We start from the raw sequence: 12,807 nt of genomic DNA on the forward strand, positions 1-12,807 counted from the left end.
TTCTGCCTTGAAGAATTTTTAGTCAACTCAATCAACCCCAGGACTTTTTTTTTAAAGCCTACTACTTTTTCTATAAATCTTTTTTGTCAAAACGCTAAGTTACAAGGCCATAAACACACCAACACTGGTTGTCAAGTTGTGGGGTAGAGAGGACAAATGCAAAGACACACACACACACACACACACACACACACACACACACACACACACACAACAGGCTTCTTTCAGTTTCTGCCTACCAAATCTACTCACAAGGCTTTGGGCAGGGCTGAAGCTATTATAGAAAACACATGAATGGTTCCAGATATAATCATGGCGAAGGTTTAACATTGGATTTATTTAAAACGGGGACAGACATAGGTGTGATTTTAGGCGCAGTCCCACTGCAGGGTACATTGGGAAAGCCCTATTTAAACCTCAGGATGACCAATGGCTAGTGAGTAAATTTAGTAGATGGAAACTAAAAGGTCTGTCCTCTGTGTGAGTGTGTGTGTGTGTGTTAGTTGTCAGTACGTGTACAGACATGCCTGCATGATTGTCGTCGTTTCATAGCTTCTGCTTCAGCAAAACAATGAATGAGGCTTCCATTCGTTGTTGACATTATAAATAGCTACTTTGTGTTTTCAAAGATCTATGAAGTAAAAAGAAATTCCCTTCTTTGAATAAGAGGATCATCTAACAGTAAAATCCCACCTCAAACACATCTCTATCCAAAGCCCTGCCAGCCGGAAAATATGTACAATAATACAATGAAACAAATCAATGGATGAAATATAGAAAAATTGATTCAATATAGAGAAATGGATTTATAAAAACACTGGCTTAACACGTTAACATTTAAACCAACAGTATCCAACCAAAATATTCTGCCTGTTTTATGTTCAAACTGGCCATATCTGGCTTCTTACACTTATCTTTCTAAAAATAATTACATCATCAAAATCTCAAAACTACAGGATAATGCAGGATAAATTCAAAACATTAATAAATAAGCTTTACATTTGGCAGTAATCCGAATGCTGAAAGGTTAAATAAACGAAAACACAGCTTTGGCCATAAGTCCCATGGCACTTTGCACGAGTGTTTTCTACTACAACCCTGGGCCGACCAATGCTTTGCGAGTGAATTTGGTAGACAGAAAGTGAAAGAAGTCTATCTTATATACATATGTGTGTGTTTGTCCCATCATCACTTGACAACTAGTATTGGTTTGTTTATAGCCTTGTAAATTAGCAGGTAGAAGTATCAGACTTTATAAAACACAAGGACTGCAGTCAATTTGTTCAACTAAACCCTTCAGGGCTGAGCCCCAGCATGGCTACAGTCCATGTGTGTTTAACCCTCCTAAAACTAATCTCTGCATTTTACCATCTCCGTAACAAGTAAAAAAAAAAAAATTAAAAACAACCAATGGGGAAAATATAAAAACTGCGTTTATAAAGTGTGGGTTAAAGTCAAGGAAAATGATTTGATATTTTCATTAATGAAGTTTGTTTTGTACGAACTGTGATGAGAAACCAGGTCGGAATCAATATTGCTGTACTTTGAAAAGGTTATTTCACCAATAACCATATACGCTGGCTGTAGGCTTAAGTTACATTGTCTACTAATCAATAATTTAATTGATTGATCTGTTAATAGAAATTGATTACAATAACCTAATCCTCTTAATATACAAGATGCAATATTATCATTGAGAAGGAGAGGAAAAACTATGGACTAAAACCATTGATTCCTTTGTAACTATGGTCAGGGCCCTTCATCTTTATTCTTGCTCAGCACTATTTCTCATGAAAACACTGTTATGCACATTTTTTTTATCAAACACAAGCCAATTTTACATAGGGTCATATTATCCCTTAGATGTGGCTGCAAGGGTTGGTGTTGATCCCAAAACAGTCTATAGTGTCATGAAATGCTCCAGTGAGACAGATTCAATCAACAGCAAGCTCATTCCTGATCGTAAACAATTTTATAAGGATGAAACAATTGGTGATTGTTGTCATGAAATCCATGGCGGAGCATGAAGCAAATGGCTAAAAGTCTCAATACGGAGATTCAGAATGCTGGTGACAATGTCTTCATCTGGTCAGATGAAAAGATATTCATTGCGGAAGCTGTAGCGAACTCCCAGAATGACAGGATTTGGGCCACAAGGTCGGATGCTGTTCCCGAAGGTGCCTGTAAGGTGTTTCACTAAACGAAACCTACTGGAATGATGGTTTGGGCGGCAGTGTCATCTGATGGTTGAAAATCTCCTCTGGTATTCATTAAAGAGGGGACAAAGGTCAATTGGGAAATTTACATGAAAATGTTGGAGGATAATGTTTTGCGATGGGTGACCAAAGCATTTGGAGATAATTACATGTTCACACAAGACGGTGCTCCTTCTCATACATCCAATGTGACACAGCAGTGGTGCAAACTAATGAGGGGTTCAATATTTTGCAGCACTGAGCCAAAATAAACCTGGCCAGGAGCTGGGACAAGACAGCAGCTATCTCTCAGCTCCTCAATGTGGTGGGGTGGAGCTAAGGTAAGTCAATTCATTTCACTCCTGATATTAGGGGGTGAGTAACACACACAAAGATTTCTGCTTACAAAAAAAAAAAAAAAATCTTATTTACTTGGGTTTATTTTTAATCAATACTCATCAATACCTTTGATGAGTCCTACCAGATATGAATCTATACACAATCAATAGACTTTGTTAAAGAAAAGAAAACAAAACAAATAGAAAACGAAATTGATTAGCTGTGTGAGGTTTTCACATAGTTTTCCTCTCTTACATAGAGTTTTCCGTGGTTCATTGAATGCTGAAAGTATCATTTACAGCGGAATGTCATTCAAACCATTAACTACTAAACTGTAAGATAAAGCTCAGCAAGGAAACCGTGTCCGGTTTCCAAGATCAATAAGTCACTTGCTTTCTTCTGTTTTATTTTTATTCATATTATCATAGGCACAAGTGTAGCTGTGAGGCAAGAAGTCTGCTTCCCAACCACATGGTCCCAGGTTCAGTTCCATTGCATGGCACCTTGGGCAAATGTTGTTTACTACAGCCTTGGACCAACTTAATGTTATGTGAGAGAATTTGAAAACCTCCCATCACACACACACACACACACATGCATGTATGATGGGATTCTTTCAGTTTCCATCTGCCAAATCCACTCACAAGGCATTGGACTACCAGGGCTAAAGGAGAAGACATATGCCCAATGTGTTGTGCAATGGAACTGAACCCAAGAACAGATGCTTTGGAAGCAAGCTTCTTAACCACACAGCTGCATTTGTGACTATATAGTCATTTTTGCACCAATGTGTATACATATATATACATACACACATATATATATATATATATATACACACATATACACAAAATAAAATTAACAAAGCACTACCATCACCCCACATTCCAATGTTTAACGACTTACCTCCAAAGCGGTTGCGAGACAATTTATAGGCTGGTCTCATGCCATTTGGATTGCGAGACAGATGAGGGAGATAGGTGAAAAGACTAGGTAAATGGATAGAGGACTGGCCATAAAGGTCAGTGAAGTTGACCAGAGCTGTTTGGAGATCACTTGGAAACTTCTCAATTAGGACTGACCTAGAATAGAGAAAATGAATTGTATGTTTATATACAGGAGGGTGCCAAAGTAGGTGTACAGTTATGAAAAAAGAAAACCCGTACAATATTCATTTATTTTTATCAAACAAATTAAAAGTTAGCCTCATTTTGGATATTTTCAGTTTCATTAATTATAATTATAAATTTATAACTACAATAATACTTTTATTGTAACTTAATTTTTTAATAAAAATAAATGAGTGTGTGTGTGTGTGTATATATATGTATATATATATATATATATATATACAGAGAGAGAACAGAAGCATCTGCTCCATGTTAACATGATGTAATAAAGTGTTCCCCTGAAGATCTATTGCAGAAATGCACCCAAATGCATTATTAACACCCGTTGCATAAGATGAAGCGAGCGACACAATAATTGAAAGAGTTAAGGGATAAATGAGGGAAAGATATAACTGAAGATGCCATGATATTACAAACTTTGCTATATATTCATATTTTGACTTTTCCTACTCCATTCCCATATGACCATCACCTTCTGAAATTTCTACATCCTGTTCTTTTTTTTTATCTGTCTCTCACTTCTTAGAATCTTTTGTTACACTCTCTCTCTCTTTTTCTCCACTCTTATTCTCTGACATTTCAGCACAATCACCACCATTATCAGTTTTCCTTATCACATCACATTTTCATTTCCCATAACTCTCTCTCTCTCTCTCTGTTCATTATCAACACCACTTTTATCACTACTGCTGCTTCTGCCTCTACTAACTTGTTTCTTTCTTTCTTTCTTATTACTTTCCTTTAGCATGACACAAAAGATAAGTAGGTAGGTAGGTAGGAGCATACTATTGTATGGAACATTATCCCATAATCCATACTTACAACGTAATCCTAGAAACATTGATTAAAACGATGGGATGATCCTGAGTAGAATATCTTTGATTGTAGGTTTGCTCAATTAGGTCCCATGTGGGACTAAATAACAACAATGCTAAATTGATTGCCCCCAGAGTAATCAGGTGAATTTGAACAGAACTGACCAGAGATATTCTTCAACAAGTAACAAAAACTCAGGCCTGTGAGTGAATAACAGTTTTTTTACAGAGACACTCAACCCCTCAAAGCCAGTCTTATAGAGTTAAGTTTCCTCTAAACATTTCCATCCTTCAAACAAAAATCACATGTTTAATCCTAATATTACTGTATGTTCACAATAAATATCAGATGACCACTGACAGAATACAGGTCAAGCAATTATTAGTTTGCCTAGCTACACACCAGAAATATTCAAACAAAACTGACCATGGTTATTCAATAACAACAATAACGGAAACAAAACAACATAAATGCCAGTCTAGCACGATATTCCATCATTTATGCATTTATTATATCTCACATTGATTAAAAGAACATCTTTAAATAATTTATCAAAATAATATATCATGGAGATAATGTTATTTGTATTTGTGGATGACATTTTGAGGTGGTGCCCAAGCAATTTAGTTGAGCAACATTGTGCTGGTACTGACAAAAGAGACACTAGAGTGTTTTATATTCTAATGTTTCAGTCTGGAAGAGAGAAAGCCAATAAATTTATTGGCTTTCTCTACTCACAAGGCCTGAAATTTTTGAGGAGGTGGGGCAATTGATTAGATCAACCCCAGTATGCAACTTGTACTTAATTTATCAACCCTGAAAAGATGAAAGGCAAAGTCGACCTCGGCAGAATTTGAACTCAGAATGTAAAGACAGACAAAATATTGCTAAGCATTTTGCCTGGTGTGCTAACGATTCTGCCAGCTATCCACCTTGTCACCCATATTGTATCCAAGCCCTCAGACCCTGTACTAAACATTATGACCATTCCTTGTCCTCTGGAAAACATCATCCCACTGAAACCTCTTCCAGTCTCAGGTGTCAGCTTGAAAGAGTTAAATGAATCAGTTTACCCGTCTCATATAAGGTCACAGGTATCCTATCACGTTATCGAACAGATGAGGTTGCACATGTGGGTGCCTGTGCATGCATTTACATGTGTCTGGTGAGTCAATATCAATACAATTGATTGCTGTAGAAACAAAGAAAAGGAAGCAATAAAAAAAAAGACTGACTTACTTGTTTGAAACATTGCTGTGAAGCACGGACTGCAAGAGGTAGGTGAACTGACTACGCAGTATGTGAATGTCATTTTTTCTCTGCTTGTTCAGAGATTCAGCAAATTTTAGCCGTGCATGCAGTTCAGCAAACCTTTTTTCCAATAATGCTTCATATTGACCATCTGAAGAGGAGGAGAGGAGAGAATTATGCACGCAACCACCAGGTGGCAGAACTGCAAGAACTAAATGCAGGAATTTAGTGACAAAAACATAATTAACAGGTGATAACTATTGATAAGCACAGGTATATGTGGTTAAGAATTTTACCTCCCAATAACATGGTTCTGGGTTCAGTCCCACTGCATGGCACCTTGAAAAGAGTGACTTCTACTACAGCCCCGAAGCTTTGTGAGTGGAATTGGTATATGGAAACTGAAAGAAACCCATTGTGTGTGTGTGACTCTTTGTCTTGACATCACATGATAGCTGTAAATGATTGCCACTGTTATACAGTGTCGTTCATTTCCAATACTTTGTGAGAGCATGTCTGGCCATGACTAAATATTACGTTGCCTGGAAACAGGTTAAAGGTTGGCAACTGGAAGGGCATGCAGCTGTAGAAAATCTGCTCAATGCACTCCATGAGATTCATGCAGATATGGAAGAGCAAACGCTAAAATAATGCTGATTATGGTTCAATCAATGTCCAGTCTTAATGAAACAGAACTAAACTGCGAATACCAGTTATATAATCCCCAAGTCGACACTGTTTAGCAAAGACATTCCAATCACTGACCATCCCATCTATTTGTTTACTATTAATGTACTATGTAAAGACACAAATCTACTGCACACAGTCAGTTACAACAGATGTTTCAGTTAATTCAATCAATGAAACTGCCTGCACATGAAATCAACAAGCAAGTGGCTGAGTACCCCACAAACATGCGTACCCTTAATGTAGTTTTCAGGGAGATTCAGCAAGGCCCAATGTGAGAAGGCTGGCCCCTTTTGAATGACAGGTACAACTCATTTTTACCAGCTGAGTGGACTGGAACAAAACGAAATAAAATCTCTTGCACAGGATCACAATGAATTCCTGATGTTAAGAAGGTGAGCTAAATACCCAAATCACACACACACACACACACACACACACACAACCCAACACTTTTTTTTTTCGTTCTTTCTATCTCCTCTTATTCCTTTCTGCTGAAGAGCATAGACTCAGAATGTAAAAAAATTCTTTTCCATTTTCCCCCCAAGTGTCAAATTAATACACTTGCTTGCTGTTCCTACACCTGTCTTCATCCTTGTTTTTCTATAAATTTGAACTAGATATATGTGTATACACATATCCACTCACAAGCCTTTGGCTGGCCCAAACCTATTATAGAAGATACTTGCCAAAGGTGCTGCACAGTAAGATTGAACCTAAAACCGTGTGATTGCAAAGCTTCTTAACCATATGATGACATCTGTACCTCTTTATGAATACAAGAACTCAAAAGATCAAGAAGCAGTCAGAATCTTCTCCAAGACTTCTTAATGTCGATGGAAGATTTAATTATTCTTCACATAACATAACCACCGCTTGTGCCACTCCGTGAATGTGGTGCTTCATTTTATGTAGAACCCTACACCAAAAGACACATTTGGCTCCCTAAAACTATTCAAGATGATATTCCATGGGGTACTTTGAATAGTTTAAGCCTGCAGCTGATAGCAAAAGTCAGCAGAGAACCGAGTGCCCTGGATACTACTGGACAGTCACCAACAGGTTTAATGTGGACAGACGGACTAATTTTGGTCATCATAGATTGATTACAGTTAATTTAGCAGGTTGGTATACATTTCAAGACCGATTCACTCCACTATTTGTACTCTATGTCATGTTGAAAAGAATGCATGGGAAAGACATTAAACAACAATTGTCTACGCTGCTGAAACTGAAGCAAAGTTAAACACAATCACATCTTAGAAGACTCTCCTAGTTTGAGATGATAGTTTCTACAAGAAAAAGAAACAACAAAGGCAACAAACAATTAAAAACAAAAACAAAAAAACTAAAGTGAAATAAATAAGCATTAATTAAATAAACAAAATGGAAGAAAGGGAGAAGTGAAATGTGCAGAACAGAAGAAGAAAAGCAACGGAAATGGTTAGGTTTAGCAACTCTGTTTAGTTTCTTAGTTCTTTATTTTCCTTTTACTTATGTTTTACTTGTTTCAATCATTAGATTGCGGCCATGCTGGGGCCATCACATTCAAGAATTGACCCCAGTACTTGATTTTTTTTTTAAAGCCTGGTACTTAGTCTATCAGTTCTCTTTTTCCAAACCACTAAGTTACCGGAACATAAATACACCAACACTAACTGTCAAGCAGTGATGTGGGACACACACACACACATTTATTTATGACTACTTTTGGTCATCATAGATTGATTACAATTAATTTACTATAGCAGAAAACACTTTCCCAAGGTACCACACAGTGGAACTGAACCTGGAACCATGTGGTTAGGAAGCAAGCTTCCTACCACACAGTCATGTCTGCACATATATATATATATATATATATATATATATATATATATATATATATATATATATATATATATATATATATATACTAGCAGTAACACCTGTCATTGATTGGGTAATTACTTTTACTCTTTCTCGGGAGCCACATTCAAAGTATTATTATATTTATAATTTACTCCTCCTGTACGTGTGTATTTTATAAGGAAAAAAATCCTGTAATAATTGAAGTAGAAAAAAGATCAATTTTATACACAAACTTCTGTTTGTTTATTATATGACAATAATAAGCAAGTTGTGTTATTTTATTTATCAATACACTAATAGAAATTATATAATACAGTTCATTGAAATAGGTAATTTACTCATTCCTGAATGTGACAATAGTAATGGTAAATTAAGTTATTTAAGTATTTATGCTGCATTAAAGAGTGAATATTTCTTTATAAACAACTTTGTCAATTGAGTTAGAAGTGAATATTTCTCCCACAAGTTTATTCAATAGCATATTATTTATTCTCTCTTCGGCAACATTTTTTGGAGCCAGGGTAGCTCACTCACAGATCCAATCTGCATTGTTGTAATTATGAAGAAGATTCGGAAAGATTTCAGCCCCTAAATCATCGACGGAATCAGCTGAATTACAAACTGGATTGTGTGTAAGAAACTGTTCTTCATCAATTGTAACTCTCCCTTCACCGAGTTTCAATGTTTATTACATCATCATTTAACATCTGCTTTCCAAATGGGCATGGGTTGGACAGTTTGACAGGAGCTGGCCAGGTAGAAGCCTGCACCAGACTTCTGTGACTGTTTTGGCAGGACTTTTACAGCTGGATGCCCTTCCTAATACCAACCACCCAGCAGAGTGGACTTAGTGCTCTTTATGTAGCACAAGTACAGGTGAGGTCAGTTTTGGCAAGGTTTTTACAGCTGGATGCTCTTCCAAATGCCAACCACTTTACAGTGTGGACTGGATGCTTTTAAGTAGCACCTGCACTGAAAGGGTTACCAAGTAACCTGCAAGACAAAAATCTTTTGAGAGGGGAGGGGACATTGGAGGAGGTGATCTTGTGTCAGATGTTGAAAGGTTATAGTGAGACAGAGAGACAGAAACAGGCGTCTTGCTGTAGAGGAGGTGCAAGATTACCCTCCCAGAGAGAGAGATCAGGAATGAGGACAGAAACAGGTGTGCTGCCGCAAAGGAGATACATGGTTACACAAACTGAGGGAAGTGCAGGAGAAAAAGAGAGAGAGTGGCAAAGTGCCAGGCATACTCACAAGGGACAGGGATCAGAATATAAATGGGATGGTCAAGTAAAGGCAGAGAGAGAGAGAGAGAGATGTTGGCAAGTGCCAGGGTAGATACCCTTGGGGTTCGAAGGTCGTAATATAAGTGGCAGGTTATTGCCAAAGAAGCATGATTAGAGAGTGGGGAGGAGAAGTGAGTGGTGAAAACCTGGGTATACAGAGTGAGGTGGGGACTACCTGATAGCAACGATGCAGAGAAACAGGGCCGTGAGGAGAGGATTGGGGAGTGAGAGGTAGCCATAGTGTATGAAGGAGGAAATGTGAGGAAGAGAAGAGATGTAGACATGTAGATTGGTTTGTTGGGGTAGGGTGTGTGGGGAACACAGATCAGGGGGAGGGGATAGTGGATAGCAAAGATACAGTGGTACAGGGCCAAGGGGACAGGATTGGGGAGTGGGAGGTAAGCAATAGTGCATGAAGCGGAAATGTGAGGAAGAGAAGAGATGTAGTTTGGTTTGTTGTGGTAAAGTGTGTGAGAAGTTCTCTTGTTCAGTGTGGGTGGGACACACAGCGCTTCTAGAACTCAGTTTCACTGACGTGGACGGGTCTTCTCTAGAACTTCATATCTCCAGACATCTCGGTCCATGGTCATTTCCTCTGAGACCCAACTTCCTGAGATCGGTCCTTGCCATTTCATCCTACGTCTTCCTGAATCTCCCTCTTCCATGGGTACCATCCACTTTCAGTGATTGGCACTTCTTTATGTAGCTGCCTTTATTCATACACATCACATGTCCAAACCAATGTAGTCTTCTCTCTTGCAAGCTACATTTGACTCCTCTTATGTCCAACTTTTCTCTCAATACATTTGCACTTTGTCGTACATGTGCACTGATGTTGCACATCCAATGGAGCATGCTACCTTCATTTCTCTCCAGTCTACCCGTGTCTTCTACCATGGAGTATAGCTGATACAATTAATAGTAGTACACAATAGCAGTCAGCTGGCAGAACTATTAGGGTGGCTGACAAAATTGCCTTTACATTTGGAGTTCAAATCCTATCAAAGCTGACACTGCCTTTTATCTTTTCAAGGTGGATAGAATAAATACCAGCTGGGTACTGAGATTGATGTAACTGGATAATCCCCTCCCATCAAATTTCAGGCTTTCTGCCTATAGCACAAAGGATCATCTTCATCATTATTATTATATCATTAGAATAAGTTCTGAGTTCAAATTCCACCAAGGTCAACTTTGCTTTTCGTCTTTTTGAGGTTGATAAAATAAGTACCAGTTGAGTACTGGGGTCAATGTAATCAACTAACCCTTCACCAAAATTTCAAGCCTTGTGCCTATAGTAGCAAGTATTATTATTATTATTATTATTATTATTGAGTGAAAGAACAGTGCATGTCATCAAAGTGACACTGGGGTACAATTATACAAAGCCCAATATACCCATCATGACTACCTGTCTGGTAAGGGTACACGAGGCACATGCATCACAACCATATGTGCGTGACATGGAAACCATATATCAAGAGAAACAGTGCATGACTTTACAGGTGGGGCCCAGTTAGAATTTTCTTCAGGTCAAGTATCCCATCCTACTCAAAAAGTCCCTGAATAAGGGTTGTTTAAGGATGTTGAATGAAACACCCATGTTTCCAGAAGTGAGTCATCCAAACCGCAAAGAATTCTTCTCAACACATGGCTGTGATGTTCCCCCAATACTTCTGCTCGTGATCAGAGATGCACATATCGTCAGCCACCAAGGGACATGCACAACTGGTTAAGGTCAAATAACTGACAAAGAAATCCTTGGTATTGAGCAGAATATTTGCTGTATTTGCCCATCTTTTATACCAAGACAAAACAATGGACATGATGACACTCCCAGACCAGAAACCGTGAGAGCCACTGGCTGGTATTGCATCAGAGCAGTACCAGGTATTATTATTATTATTAGTAGTAGTAGTAGTAGTATCATTATAGGTAGTGAGCAAACAGAATCATTACAACAGCAGACAAAATACTTAGCATCATTTTTTTCCCACCATTGCGTTCCAAGTTCAAATCTCACTGAGGTCAACTCTAACATTCATCTTACATTAAATGTCAAGTCTTTCTCAATTATCCCCCTTTACGCTGCAACTATTTTGAATGGTGAATTTGTTAACTTTGGCTTGTATTAGATAAGGATAAACTACTTATTACCATTACAAAATTTTCTACAGCCTCCTCCATATTCGATGACCACCATTGAGATCCATCAGGTTTATTTTTAGTATTCTTGCTTTTAAGAGCAGTCCAGTTTATTTCAGATATTCTCATTTTAAAAACTATCTCTGGCTAATCGCTGAGAGGACGTTGGCGTTGCCTTGGCAGAGGTTTGTGCGCTCTGAGTGCTCTTCTTATTACTACTGCTATCCTAAGTGGTAATGGCTTCATTGGCAGAACTACTAATTAAGAAATATTATTTGGATGGTCGTTGACCATCTACCCTTAGACAAGTCTTGTTTTCCACCCAGCAGAGAGACCAAACAGCTCAAAAACACACCCACTTCACACAGTACGCTTAATGGGGTTGTTGGTTGAGTCAATGACAGCTCAACTTTGTGGAAACTGACCAGAATCCAATCTCCCAGATGTGATTTGATTTCACAACTTCAATCATGATGGTGGTAGCAGCGGGACAAATATCACATGCACAAATAAATTAGATGTAGTAAAGGAGAGATGAGGGAGGATAGAACATGTGCTTCACTGTGCAACCACATATATAAGAAATGGTGGAGGTTGCATGAGCTTTGGGGGAAGGTGGAGCAGTCTGTTACAAAGTGAGGAAACAAAAATATCACCAAGAGGAAGCAAAGTTAAACATTTGGAATTAAAATACAGTGATCTTCAAATGAAAACAGATACAATGGGAAAAATAGCTCAATTCACATTAGAATGGAGATCTAGAATCAGTTCCACGTTCACTGCTCTTGCTATGGTCGTAAATTGAATGACTGGAGACAGCATGGTGAAGTTGTAGCAAAAATATCACAGAGGGAGAGAGAGGGTGAGAGAGAGAGAGAGAGAGAGAGAGAGAGAGAGGGTGAGAGAGAGAGAGATGAATAGTGGGAACATAAGAAAGCTTGACAGATAGGAAAGTTTATTATTGCTGTGCAAGGAAACAAGAGAAAAATTATTATTATTATTATTATTATTAATATAAGAGACCATAGAGGAATGGCAGATAATGTGATGTTACAAATAAACAGTTCAGTGCTGTTAATCACTCACTCAATTTACTGTTCTCGTAAA

The 12,807-nt window shown here is 38.1% G+C and overlaps 1 protein-coding gene across 1 annotated transcript in view; it reads right to left on the bottom strand.

The window, feature by feature from the left end:
• LOC106871368 (alpha-1,3-mannosyl-glycoprotein 4-beta-N-acetylglucosaminyltransferase A) overlaps window positions 1-12,807 on the bottom strand; it is a 33,190-nt gene that overhangs the window by 12,448 nt on the left and 7,935 nt on the right. The window contains exons 2-3 of the mRNA XM_052974507.1: window positions 5,720-5,882; window positions 3,441-3,616 (exon numbers count right to left, since the gene is read on the bottom strand). Coding sequence (XP_052830467.1) covers window positions 3,441-3,616; window positions 5,720-5,882 — 339 coding nt within the window. The remainder of the gene's footprint in view (window positions 1-3,440; window positions 3,617-5,719; window positions 5,883-12,807) is intronic.

This window comes from Octopus bimaculoides, chromosome 18 (genome assembly GCF_001194135.2).
Source record: "Octopus bimaculoides isolate UCB-OBI-ISO-001 chromosome 18, ASM119413v2, whole genome shotgun sequence".
Classification (NCBI taxonomy): domain Eukaryota; kingdom Metazoa; phylum Mollusca; class Cephalopoda; order Octopoda; family Octopodidae; genus Octopus; species Octopus bimaculoides.